Here is a 12,826-nt window from a genome sequence, read left to right as displayed (position 1 = left end):
ATATCATCCACTGAGTTGGAATGCTGTTTTCATGGGGAAGGGTCCCATAGGGAATCCATAGGGAATAGGGAATTAATTTTTTTTTTTAACAAAGCATTCTCAGCAACATGAAAAAGGAATATAGGCCATCAACCGCCTCTTCTAAAGGTCAACAGTCCCTCAGGCACCCATCCTACCTGCTCCCCTCCCATGTTCACCAACAGCTCTGTACCATCCGGACTGAAGGTGACATATGTAGCTACCAGCACCCTCAGCCGGTTATTGTAGTCTGGTAGTTTCACAGGAAGATGTCCTGCATCAGAGGGAAGAACAAGCAGAGTTCATCAATACACACTGGTGGAATTAAAAAAAAACCACATTATTTCAGCTGCCTTTTACCGGTGCCTTATAAGGCAAAGAGCAGCTCATACTTACGCTGGCTTCTGGGCAACAGTGATCATAAGGAGTCATCCACACACACTGTGGACACTACAGGAAATACAATCTGCAGGTTGGGGGGGGGGGGGGATATGCTTTTGCAGCCTTCCAATTGCAGTCCTAGGCTACTTGCTTACTAGGGAGCAAGCACCACTGAATTCAATGGGACATGGAAAACATAGATTTGGGTTGCCCTGTACATCACCTGAATATACAGGTGCCTTCAAGAGTGCATTAAACAAGCGGGCATAGGACTGGGCATCAGCTATTTAAGTCATACCTGCTACATAGTACTGTGCAGCACCATCTGGGAGGGGTTTCTGCCGATCACAAAATGTATGGACCCCAGCGGTAGGATTCTGTTTCATACTTTTTCTATCAGAAAAGGAAAGGAAAAGACAATATTAGACAGCTGGTTTTCCTTCTTGCAATTTATTAAGGAACTGAGACAGCCAAAGTAACTATGTCAGGGGGGGAAAACATACAGAACCACCAGGGAAATGTTCCAATCCTCTGGGAAGTTTCTTCAGTTGGCATGTTCCCTCCCTCTTCCTCATGTGAATGGAGAGGAGGAAACTGCAACTTGTTTAAATTGAGTGCTTTAACCAACCCTGGTTTGCCTCTTGAGGCTTCTACGTGGGTAATAAAATTAGGTTTAGAAAACCAACTGGTTGAAAAGGCCCAATACAATTTGTTGAAGTGTCTGACTTTTTTCAGTGGAACCATCTAAGCCTGACTTCTACAACCTCAGAACACAAAAATCCTCAAATAACGTTCTTTATTTCATATATTTATATCCTGCCTTTCTTCTTGCCAGCTCAGAGTCAGGAGTTGAGGTGGGTAACAGCAATGATATAGCAATTAAGAGTGTCAGACTAGGATTTGGGAGAATCAGATCTGAATCCCCACTCTGTGATCAAAGCTCTTGGGTTGACCTTGTCACTCGCACTCTAATGTGGCTTGTTGTGAGGAGAAAATGAAGAATGTTGGGAGCCACCCTAGGTAATAAATAATTACTTCACTTTTTCAGTATTTTAAGAATTTGCTACCTGGGATTAGCTGAGTCAGGACTACCTCCAGTTAATTATTACCTGAATGCAACGTACTTAATTTGGTAAGGATTTTATAGGCTGCCCAAGATTTCTTCCCTGTTCCTTCTGCAGCAGACCAGCATGGTGACTTCTCTGGAATTTATAAGTGGTCACTGTCCACTCTGGAGACTAACTGGCCCTTCATCTCTTTTTTCTAAATTCTAATCCTGTCAGCGCTTTCACTCGGGAACCTGACCTCATCACAAATGGGCTCTTGCATTACCCGTAACGGACACAATCACCTGTGGTTGTGGATCATGCGTATGTCGTAGATGCGTACGAAGGGCCCGCTGGCTCCCACCGCTAGGTAATTGTTGTCCTGGGGGTTGATAGTGAGGCATTTGGCCTCCACAAGCTGACCACAGTATTCCGTAAGGTCTATCAGGACTTCTGAGTGTTTGCTGTTCTCTCGCAGGTCATACTGTCTGAAAGGGACAGAAACAAAACATCTCAACGAACACCCACAGGATCAGAAATGCCAGTGGTAGGAGCTCATCTCTGGCTCACCATGGAAAGTGAGATCCATATCCTATTTATTTATTTATTACTTTATTACGTTAAGCTTATAGCTTGTCCTCTCCGCAAGTGAAGAAGAAGATGATATTGGATTTATATCCCGCCCTCCACTCCGAAGAGTCTCAGAGCGGCTCACAATCTCCTTTACCTTCCTCCCCCACAACAGGCACCCTGTGAGGTAGATGAAGATATTGGATTTATATCCCACCCTCCACTCCGAAGAGTCTCAGAGCGGCTCACAATCTCCTTTTCCTTCCTCCCCCACAACAGGCACCCTGTGAGGTGGGTGGGGCTGGAGAGGGCTCTCCCAGCAGCTGCCCTTTCAAGGACAACCTCTGCCAGAACTATGGCTGACCCAAGGCCACGCTAGCAGGTGCAAGTGGAGGAGTGGGGAATCAAACCCGGTTCTCCCAGATAAGAGTTCGCACACTTAACCACTACACCAAACTGGCTCTCCAGTTTGGGAGTCCTCTCCCAAAGTGGACTCAGGGCGGCTCACAACATCACATTACTACCATCAAAACCAATAAAACCTATAAAACATAATTACATATTTAAATTATTTAAAACATTTCATGGTGCTGTATTAATACAGTACAGAATAGCGGTTCTGAAAGTTCGATGGTGACCATCGGTACTCTGCATGGTGCTCCATATGATGTCCAGTGGCAGCTCTCTCTCGGTTAAATCTCGAAGGCCTGTCAGAACAATTCGGTCTTACAGGCCCTGCGGAATGCAGACAAATCCCACAGGGCCCTTATGGCCTCCGGGAGAGCGTTCCAGAGTTCTGGTGCTGCCACCGAGAAGGCCCTGGCTCGTGTCGTACGCAACCTGGCTTCTTTTGGTCCAGGGATGGGATATTCTGAGCAACTTTCACAGAAAGGCTGAACTACGATTTTTTAAATGAGAAGATTATTATTATTATTTTGTTTTATATCCCGCTCATTCCCCCTTAGGGGCTCAGAGCGGAGACTGAGGAATGATGTAAGCTCAGTGGCAGGGCACAACCCGGATTCAATTGATGACAATGTCTAGTCAAAGGATAAGGTACCAGATGCCAAGAAATCCTTCTCTGCCCAAGCCAGGTTTGAAGATTCTGTGCATAAGGAAGCTTTACAGGTTGTTGCTTTAAAAGGGACTTGTACAAAAACTGAAACAGTTATGCTGTCTCCTCCACCACGCCCAAAGTTTAGGACATATAACGTTTCATACAATATACTTAGCATTCTCAGAGAGCTACCGCTTGTCATTTTTTGTGGGAGTGGGGAGGAGAAAAGGAGGAAAGGCACAGAAACTATGGCTCCTCAGAATGGAAGAGCAAAGCCATCTTACCGGATGAGCCCATCCTCTGCTGCGCTCCAGAAGGTGTTGGGCCACATGGGAGCTGTGGCAATACGCTTGACTCTGTTTTTGTGATCCCCAAACACATGGATGGTCTCTTTGACGGTCAGGTCATGGACATGCACCTTGGAATCAGCAGCTCCAGTAATGAGTATCCGATCCTCTGCATGTGGCAAGAACTACAGAAAAGCAAACAAGATGTTCAGAGAGGAGATCTGCCAACAGCAAAACCAAAGGAGGATGCATGTTAGCAACCCCAGGCTTTAAAGCTAAAGCTTTGGGGAGGGACGGTGGCTCAGTGGTAGAGCATCTGCTTGGGAAGCAGAAGGTCCCAGGTTCAGTCCCTGGCATCTCCAAAAAAGGGTCCAGGCAAATAGGTGTGAAAAACCTCAGCTTGAGACCCTGGAGAGCAGGGGAGGGACGGTGGCTCAGTGGTAGAGCATCTGCTTGGGAAGCAGAAGGTCCCAGGTTCAATCCCTGGCATCTCCCAAAAAGGGTCCAGGCAAATAGGTGTGAAAAACCTCAGCTTGAGACCCTGGAGAGCAGGGGAGGGAGGGTGGCTCAGTGGTAGAGCATCTGCTTGGGAAGCAGAAGGTCCCAGGTTCAATCCCTGGCATCTCCAAAAAAGGGTCCAGGCAAATAGGTGTGAAAAACCTCAGCTTGAGACCCTGGAGAGCAGGGGAGGGAGGGTGGCTCAGTGGTAGAGCATCTGCTTGGGAAGCAGAAGGTCCCAGGTTCAATCCCTGGCATCTCCAAAAAAAAGAGTCCAGGCAAATAGGTGTGAAAAATCTCAGCTTGAGACCCTGGAGAGCCGCTGCCAGTCTGAGTAGACAATACTGACTTTGATGGACCCAGCGTCTGATTCAGTATAAGGAAGCTTCATATGTTCATATGTTCAATGTCAGATGGCATGAACATTTCATTCTAGACAACACAACACAGAACGTAGCAGGCAACTGAAGTCCAGTGCAGATGTTCAGAATACACATGCCCTAGGTGACAGGGGAAGGAGAGCTCATGCCAACTGGCTGCAGTCCCATGGCATGTTCACATATAATGTTTACACAGGTGCCTATATGCATGAAGACTGATGTGCTTGGGCCCCGCATATGATCTTTCAGGTCTACAGACAGATCCACATTCACTATGAAATTGAAGTGTACAGATTGCCAGGCAGGCTCTGAATGTGCATGCCCTAATGTCTGTGTACTAGAAGGCTAGGAAGGCAAACCACAAAAAACATGGCTGGTGTGAGCCTGATTCACCTCTACCATTCTGAAAGTCCATAGAGAGCGTCAGGGCAGTCTAGACAAAATCCTTCTGAATTGTGAAACTGATCTGGAAAAGGGTTACAAAGAGCATCCAGGGAAGAACTTGAGAGCAGAGGAAATGTAGAATCATAGAGTCAGTGTTGGAAGGGGCCAAACAGGCTATCTAGCCTAGCCCTTTGCTCAACGCAGGATCAGCCTAGAGCGGGGGTGTCAAACATTAGTTATGAGGTTCAGATCTGACGTAAATGGGACTCTGAGGAGCTGTGCCATCCACGTCATAAAACGTAGTGCCAGGCAGCGGAAATATAAACTTCATAAAGGATATAGAGAAACAAAATTAAAGATACATATTTTAACTTAAAGTACAAACATGCTTAAAACTCTTAAGATTTTTTTTTAATGGAAAGATAGGGGAATAGTGGAATTTGGCAATGCAATCTGAAAAATAAAACATCAAGGAAAAAACCCACAAGGATCACAGCAGAAACTAAAAATATAAATGCTCTAGGAAAACATAAAATGGCAAGGAATTGCAAACTTCTCTCCCCACAGCCATCCCTAAGTCTACTCTGGTTGGCAAAGACTCTCCAGTGTAATATCCTCCTTTGGCTGTGGGTTCCCAGGTTAGAGTACTCACTAGGCACCAGTTCTCGGGTCCATTCAGCAGAGACAAGCTGACTCAAAGCATCAACCCTTTATTTGCAAGGAGCATCAACTGGCCATAAATGCTGCAAAAGTGAAGCTGCTTTAGCTCCACTCCATTGAAATACATTGCAGCACACAAAGTTGCAAGGAAAACACGGAATGGATTTTCCATTAAAGTCTCTGGGCCCAGACAGACCAGTCTATCTGGATGCAGAGACCTTAACGGAAAATCCATTCCACTTTTTCTTTGCAGCTTTGCAAGCCCAGAAGAGCTTCCAGCTGAAGCAGGCAAAGAAAAGGCAGAAGGAGGCAGGAATGTTATCAGCAGCCTTGGAGCTTCAAAGGGTGAGGACAGAAGGAAGGAGGGAGAGAAAATTGCCATGGGCTTGATTGAAGCCCTGGGCAGGCTAGGAGTTTGACCAGAGCCCTGGCCTAGAGCATCCCTGACAAGCATTTGTCCAGCCGCTGCTTAAAGACTGCCAGTGAGGGGGAGCTCACCACAACCTAGGTAGCCAATTCCACTGTTGAACAGCTCTTACTGTAAAGAAGTTTTTTCCTAATATCCAGCTGATACTTTCCCATCCTTATTAAAACCCATTCTTGTGATTCCTCTCCTCTTCTGCCAACAGGAACAGCTCCCTGCCCTCCTCTAAGTGACAGCCCTTCAAATACTTAGAGCAATCATGACCTGCCCCAACCTCCTCTTCTCCAGACTGAACATTGCCAAGTCCCTCAGTCCTTCCTCATAAGGCTTGGTCTCCAGGCCCCTCAGATCATCCTCAAGACCTCAAACGAGCCCTCGAAGCCAAATATTTTTACGGATATTTACACTCTGTTTATCTTCCCTACCAGGACCTCATCATTCTCCACTTTTCCCTTTTATCCCTGCAATTTCCAGCCTGTGAGTAAGGTTAATATGAACAGCCCAAGGTCATCCTACAAGCTTATGAATGCCCAACGGTTGGGACTTGTGGTGTTCTTGTTTCTTTCCACATGTTCTTCTGCAGCTTGTCTACAGTACAGAACAGACTTCCAGAGATGATCCGTAGGGTGCCTTTCATATTGTTCTTTCAGAAGCTCTGATAAGTGAGCCCTGTTCCACAGTATACTGCCAGGTTGAAGGTGATTTTAAGTTCCCAACTCCAGGGACTTGGGTCTCTTGAAACTGATTTTTTTTTGGGGGGGGGGCGTAATTTTTATTCTGCAATTGTGTTTTAATTTTCATTTTGCAAGACAAGGGATTTGCTATTATGCTATTGTGTTTTATTTTTTTATTCTGCAAGATGAGAGACTTGGAAGACCAGCGGCTTATAAGTTCCTGCAGCTGAGGCTCAAGCCCTGCCCCTTTCTTGCAGATAAAGCTTTTAAGCCTGAGCTGGTCTACAGGCAGGAGCTGGGGGGCAAGGGCTGCTCACAGACAGAAAGACCCTTCCTGTGCTCAGAAGCGGCCTTTTATTTTTCTGCTGTCTGCTTGTTTTCACTTGTAAGCCACTATGAGCTGATAAAACAGTACATAAATGTTGAAATAAAAATAGTGTATAAGCAAAGTATAAATCTTTAATAAGTACTCACATTACAGCTTTCTCTTTGAAAACAAGCCTGCCGTCTGAACTGGGAGCACATTTGCAGTTGATTCCAAAGTGTTTTATTTTTGTCTTTTAATTGACTAGAACTTGTTATCGTAGATGCTGTTTAAGGAGACAACCCCACACTCGTGTAGGACCCAGCTCACCTTGACAGAGAAGATGTTTGCCGTATGCCCTGTATGCATGGAAAGGAGCTTCTTCTGGTGCAAGGGATCCCACACAATGGTGTGTTGATCATCTGAGCCAGAGGCCAGTAAGCTGGGAAGCCAAAGGAGAGAAAACTTTACAAGTTGGGAGCTGTTGCAAACCCTGAAAAAGGTACTATTATTTCAAATAATTCCCCCCAGATCCGCTGGCAAGTAGCTCTGACACCCCCACCCCCACGCCTCTTATAGGAACTGACCCCAAGTACAGATGACTTTTCCTTGCAGAGCTGTACATACCACTCTCAAGAAAAATACATTTTATCTCAGTTTCTCCGGCTTTCTACACTTGCTTTCATTTTATTCTCATGCACACCACCCTTTGAGGTAGGTTAGGCCAAAGGTGAGCTTCCACGGAAGATGGGGAATTTGAACCCACATCTTCTGGAGCCTGGTCTGACTCCAACCACAATACCACAGTGGGTCTCATTTCCCACTATACAAAGACATCAGTCACAGGAAAGAATAAGCTAGTCTACCTAGACTTTTTTTTTTGTGCCTTCTGATAATATTAAGCTAACCTCTGATTTATTAATTTTAGTGTACTGTAGTTCAGGATGTTGGTAAACTACCATGAGAATACAGTAAGCTAGCATGCAAGGACTATTTTAAACCATTTAAACTGAAAAAATAGTACCCAGTATCCCAACCTTCCTCACTCAGAGAGGTTACACAGCTTCCCACCCTTAACATTTTATTCATAACCACCCTGTCAGATAAGAAGAAGAAGAAGAAGATATTGGATTTATATCCCGCCCTCCACTCCGAAGAGTCTCAGAGCGGCTCACAATCTCCTTTACCTTCCTCCCCCACAACAGAGTGAGGCTAAGAGCGAGAACAATGGGCCTGAGACCACCAAACTACCATGAGAACACTGTAAGCTAGCGTGCAAGGACTATTTTAAAACATCTAAACTGAAAAAACTGAAAAAATAGTACCCAGTATCCCAACCTTCGTCACTCAGAGAGGTTACACAGATTCCCACGCTTAAATTTTATTCATAACCACCCTGTCAGATAAGTTAGGCTAAAGAGCGAGAACAATGGGCCTGAGACCACCAAAGCATGACAAAGTGGGGATCCTGGTCTAACATCCTAACCACTACGACACTGGAGAATTAGCACTGCAGACCTCATGGCAAGTCAGCCCAGTACCTGTTCTGGCAACACTCAGCAAAGTCTCCACACGGCACTGCTGAGACATTAACTGAACATATATGAACATATGAAGCTGCCTTATACTGAATCAGACCCTCGGTCATCAAAGTCAGTATTGTCTTCTCAGACTGGCAGCGGCTCTCCAGGGTCTCAAGCTGAGGTTTTTCACACCTATTTGCCTGGACCGTTTTTAGTTGGAGATGCCAGGGATTGAACCTGGGACCTTCTGCTTCCCAAGCAGATGCTCTACCACTGAGCCACCATCCCTCCCTGTAAACGCCTGTAGTTTACAGCATGACACACTCACCTTAACCCCTCCCACATTTTCAGCATTTTTTCCTCCCGAAAAGTTATCACATCGTAACGCGCAAAACAAATCCAGGCAGGAACGTGCCAGTGGTCTACTACAGGGGTCCCCAGCCTTCCAGCACATGGGGGCCGCATTAGAGTACCCAATGCCTAAAGAAGGCCACGTCAAAATGTAACACAATTAATAACCTCCCTATTGAGATCAAAAGTAAACATTAAGAGGTCAATGAAGAAACGTTAACTCAAATGCAATCCATTTGGGAGCAATATTTTACTGTGGAATCATTTTATCTAGCTGCGCGAGCTTACCTAGTCGGTGTGATTTTCTAGGAAGAATTTTTTTTTTAAACGGATTATGAATTTAACTTACCGGATGGCAGAGTCGGAATTCTAAGTACACCGAATGCTACGAGATTTATTTCTTAATGAACACACTTCATTGAGGTTTAAATCTACACATGCTAACACTTTAAAAATTGAATTTTTCTTTTAAAAGAGCAGTTAGAAAGAGTGAATGAAAAGGCAGACTCTCCCCCCTGGAGCAGAGGAGACGCCATTATATTGGCTCCAAATTACATGCAGCATTAGGGTTGTCAGTCAGGAGAGCCAGTGTGGTGTAGTGGTTAAGTGTGCGGACTCTTATCTGGGAGAACCAGGTTTGATTCCCCGCTCCTCCACTTGCACCTGCTGGCATGGCCTTGGGTCAGCCATAGCTCTGGCAGAGGTTGTCCTTGAAAGGGCAGCTGGTGTGAGAGCCCTCTCCAGCCCCACCCACCTCACAGGGTGTCTGTTGTGGGGGGGGGGAGGTAAAGGAGATTGTGAGCCGCTCTGAGACTCTTCGGAGTGGAGGGTGGGATATAAATCCACTATCTCCATCTACCTCACAGGGTGTCTGTTGTGGGGGGGAGGAAGGGAAAGGAGATTGTGAGCCGCTCTGAGACTCTTCGGAGTGGAGGGCGGGATATAAATCCAATATCTTCATCTACCTCACAGGGTGTCTGTTGCGGGGGAGGAAGGGAAAGGAGATTGTGAGGCGCTCTGAGACTTTTGGAGTGGAGGGCAGGATATAAATCCAATATCTCCATCTACCTCACAGGGTGTCTGTTGTGGGGGAGAAAGGAAAGGAGATTGTGAGGCGCTCTGAGACTCTTCGGAGTGGAGGGCGGGATATAAATCCAGTATCTTCATCTACCTCACAGGGTGTCTGTTGTGGGGGAGGAAGGAAAAGGAGATTGTGAGCCGCTCTGAGACTCTTCGGAGTGGAGGGCGGGATATAAATCCAGTATCTTCATCTACCTCACAGGGTGTCTGTTGTGGGGGAGAAAGGGAAAGGAGATTGTGAGGCGCTCTGAGACTCTTCGGAGTGGAGGGCGGGATATAAATCCAGTATCTTCATCTACCTCACAGGGTGTCTGTTGTGGGGGAGGAAGGAAAAGGAGATTGTGAGCCGCTCTGAGACTCTTCGGAGTGGAGGGCGGGATATAAATCCAGTATCTTCATCTACCTCACAGGGTGTCTGTTGTGGGGGAGGGAGGGAAAGGAGATTGTGAGCTGCTCTGAGACTCTTTGGAGTGGAGGGCGGGATATAAATCCAATATCTTCATCTACCTCACAGGGTGTCTGTTGTGGGGGAGGAAGGGAAAGGAGATTGTGAGCTGCTCTGAGACTCTTCGGAGTGGAGGGCGGGATATAAATCCAGTATCTTCATCTACCTCACAGGGTGTCTGTTGTGGGGGAGGAAGGAAAAGGAGATTGTGAGCCGCTCTGAGACTCTTCGGAGTGGAGGGCGGGATATAAATCCAGTATCTTCATCTACCTCACAGGGTGTCTGTTGTGGGGGAGGGAGGGAAAGGAGATTGTGAGCTGCTCTGAGACTCTTTGGAGTGGAGGGCGGGATATAAATCCAATATCTTCATCTACCTCACAGGGTGTCTGTTGTGGGGGAGGAAGGGAAAGGAGATTGTGAGCTGCTCTGAGACTCTTCGGAGTGGAGGGCGGGATATAAATCCAGTATCTTCATCTACCTCACAGGGTGTCTGTTGTGGGGGAGGGAGGGAAAGGAGATTGTGAGCCGCTCTGAGACTCTTCGGAGTGGAGGGCGGGATATAAATCCAATATCTTCATCTTCATCTTCCCCAGGTGGGAAAGCTCCCTCCCATCCCCTACCAGTGCAAGGTAGGGACTTGGCAGCCCTATGCTGGATGCACAGGTGCATCACTGCCTGCCAGCCAAGCCTCCATCGTAAGAAGCAAAATGGCAGCTGTGGAGAAGGGAACTTGGCTGGAGGAAGATGAGGGAAGGGGAATCTCATAAGCTTCTCTGCTAAAAGAATACTCCTTCCCTTTCCACCCAAGGGGCCACTCACTGGCTCCTACAATCACAGATGCATGAGAAGACTCCTAGCTGGAGTGGGCAGGGGAGGAGAGGCAGAAGCAAGCAAGGCAAAACTTTCAGCTTGAGACCCTGGAGAGCCGCTGCCAGTCTGAGAAGACAATACTGACTTTGATGGACCGAGGGTCTGATTCAGTATAAGGCAGCTTCATATGTTCATGGGGAGGGACAGTGGCTCAGTGTAGAGCATCTGCTTGGGAAGCAGAAGGTCCCAGGTTCAATCCCCGGCATCTCGAACTAAAAAGGGTCCAGGCAAGTAGGCATGAAAAACCTCAGCTTGAGACCCCGGAGAGCCGCTGTCAGTCTGAGAAGACAATACTGACTTTGATGGACTAAGGAGGGTCTGATTCAGTAGAAGGCAGCTTCATATGTTTAAAATGGCAGAACAATCAGCTCTTGTTGAGGAAGGAAGAGCACTTTTGCCTGCAGCAGCAACCTCACCAGTAACCTTGGAATTCACTTTGAGGAATCTTGATAAGTAGGGTATTTAGAAATGTTCAGTATGCAAAACACTTTGTATCTTCCCCCCACCCCCCACCCCCCCAAAAATACCAGCCCTTTTACTGTCCTTTCCCCACTTTTTTTTTTTGCAAAAGCAGGCCACACAACTCTTGTACCCCTTCACACAGCAGCTTTATCTTCCTTACACACATATATAGCCTTCAACATGGTATGAATGGAGAGGGAGAGTAAAAAAGCTGAGTGGTACAGGTACCTGAGCTTTGCTGACTAGCAAAGCACCCAGAATGGCCAAAATGCTAGTATAGAGGATAAGACTCAGAGGGAGTTGATCAAAGGAACCATGGAGACCAGGGGAAAAAAAATGTTGCGATTGTGTTTTTTGCAAGAAAAGGACAGGAAGAACAGCAGTAGATGGTGTCTCCTGATGCTGGAAGAACAGTGTGGGTCCGAGGGAAAAATGCCTTGAGGGTGATAGCAGCAAACAAGCAGGTTGGAGGGCCACAGTAACACTTTGGGTGGCCTGTGGGTTGCAAGTTGAGGACCCCGGTCTACTGAGTAAAGCATTCTGTTTCCCACAGTGGCAAACAGGAGCCGATTCACCATTAGGACTACCAAGAAAGTCCTAATGGGATTATGCCCCACCCCCCAGCCACCATTGTAAATAGAGCAGGAGCGGAGCACCACTGTGAGATTACTTCCAGAAGAGAAGTAAAGCAGCCAGTCATAAAATCAGTTGCTCACCCCAATTTACAGGATTGTTTCCATTCTGACCTGAGTAACTATGCTGTGCGTTTGTTCATCTCTAGATTTTAAGACATACTCACTTTCCCTTTTCGTTCCATTCAAGGCAGTTGACACAGCCAGTGTGACCCTGCACAAACAAGATTGAACAAGTTACACGGATCTTCACTGTGAACGGATTGTTCTCAAGAAAGAGAACCCTCCCACCCTCCAGTGCTGGCATCTTCCTTAAAAATCAGCAACCCCCCACCCCTCAATCTGAAATCCTGGGGAAATGCCAACCACTAAACCCCTGTTTGTTGGACCTTTGACATTCAGATATTGCAACTAGATGCGGTTTGAATAAAATCCACTTTTATCATGACGTCTGAATAGAACGATGTAGTCTCACATACTTGTTATAATGTGATGGCTTGCCATTTAAATTCGTCTGTACCCATTAGGATTCTAGTTGTTTCATTTGTATCCTGTCATGGACTTTGACTAACTTGACTTCCAGAAAGCTTTTGATAAAGTTCCTCATCAAAGGCTCCTTAGTAAGCTCGAGAGTCATGGAGTAAAAGGACAGGTCCTCTTGTGGATCAAAAACTGGCTAATTAATAGGAAGCAGAGAGTGAGTATAAATGGGCAGTCTTCGCAGTGGTGGACGGTAAGCAGTGGAGTGCCACAGGGCTCGGTACTGGGTCCCATGCTCTT

The 12,826-nt window shown here is 46.6% G+C and overlaps 1 protein-coding gene across 1 annotated transcript in view; it reads right to left on the bottom strand.

Moving 5' to 3' along the window:
• WDTC1 (WD and tetratricopeptide repeats 1) overlaps positions 1-12,826 on the bottom strand; it is a 46,424-nt gene that overhangs the window by 19,675 nt on the left and 13,923 nt on the right. Inside the window, exons 4-9 of the mRNA XM_060257937.1 lie at positions 12,214-12,260; positions 7,014-7,125; positions 3,357-3,544; positions 1,751-1,933; positions 698-792; positions 177-292 (exon numbers count right to left, since the gene is read on the bottom strand). Coding sequence (XP_060113920.1) covers positions 177-292; positions 698-792; positions 1,751-1,933; positions 3,357-3,544; positions 7,014-7,125; positions 12,214-12,260 — 741 coding nt within the window. The remainder of the gene's footprint in view (positions 1-176; positions 293-697; positions 793-1,750; positions 1,934-3,356; positions 3,545-7,013; positions 7,126-12,213; positions 12,261-12,826) is intronic.

The sequence above is a fragment of the Heteronotia binoei genome, chromosome 17 (assembly GCF_032191835.1).
Source record: "Heteronotia binoei isolate CCM8104 ecotype False Entrance Well chromosome 17, APGP_CSIRO_Hbin_v1, whole genome shotgun sequence".
In the NCBI taxonomy this organism is placed as follows: domain Eukaryota; kingdom Metazoa; phylum Chordata; class Lepidosauria; order Squamata; family Gekkonidae; genus Heteronotia; species Heteronotia binoei.
Note: the sequence above shows the minus strand (reverse complement) of the source record. Positions and strands in the feature narration are given on the sequence as shown.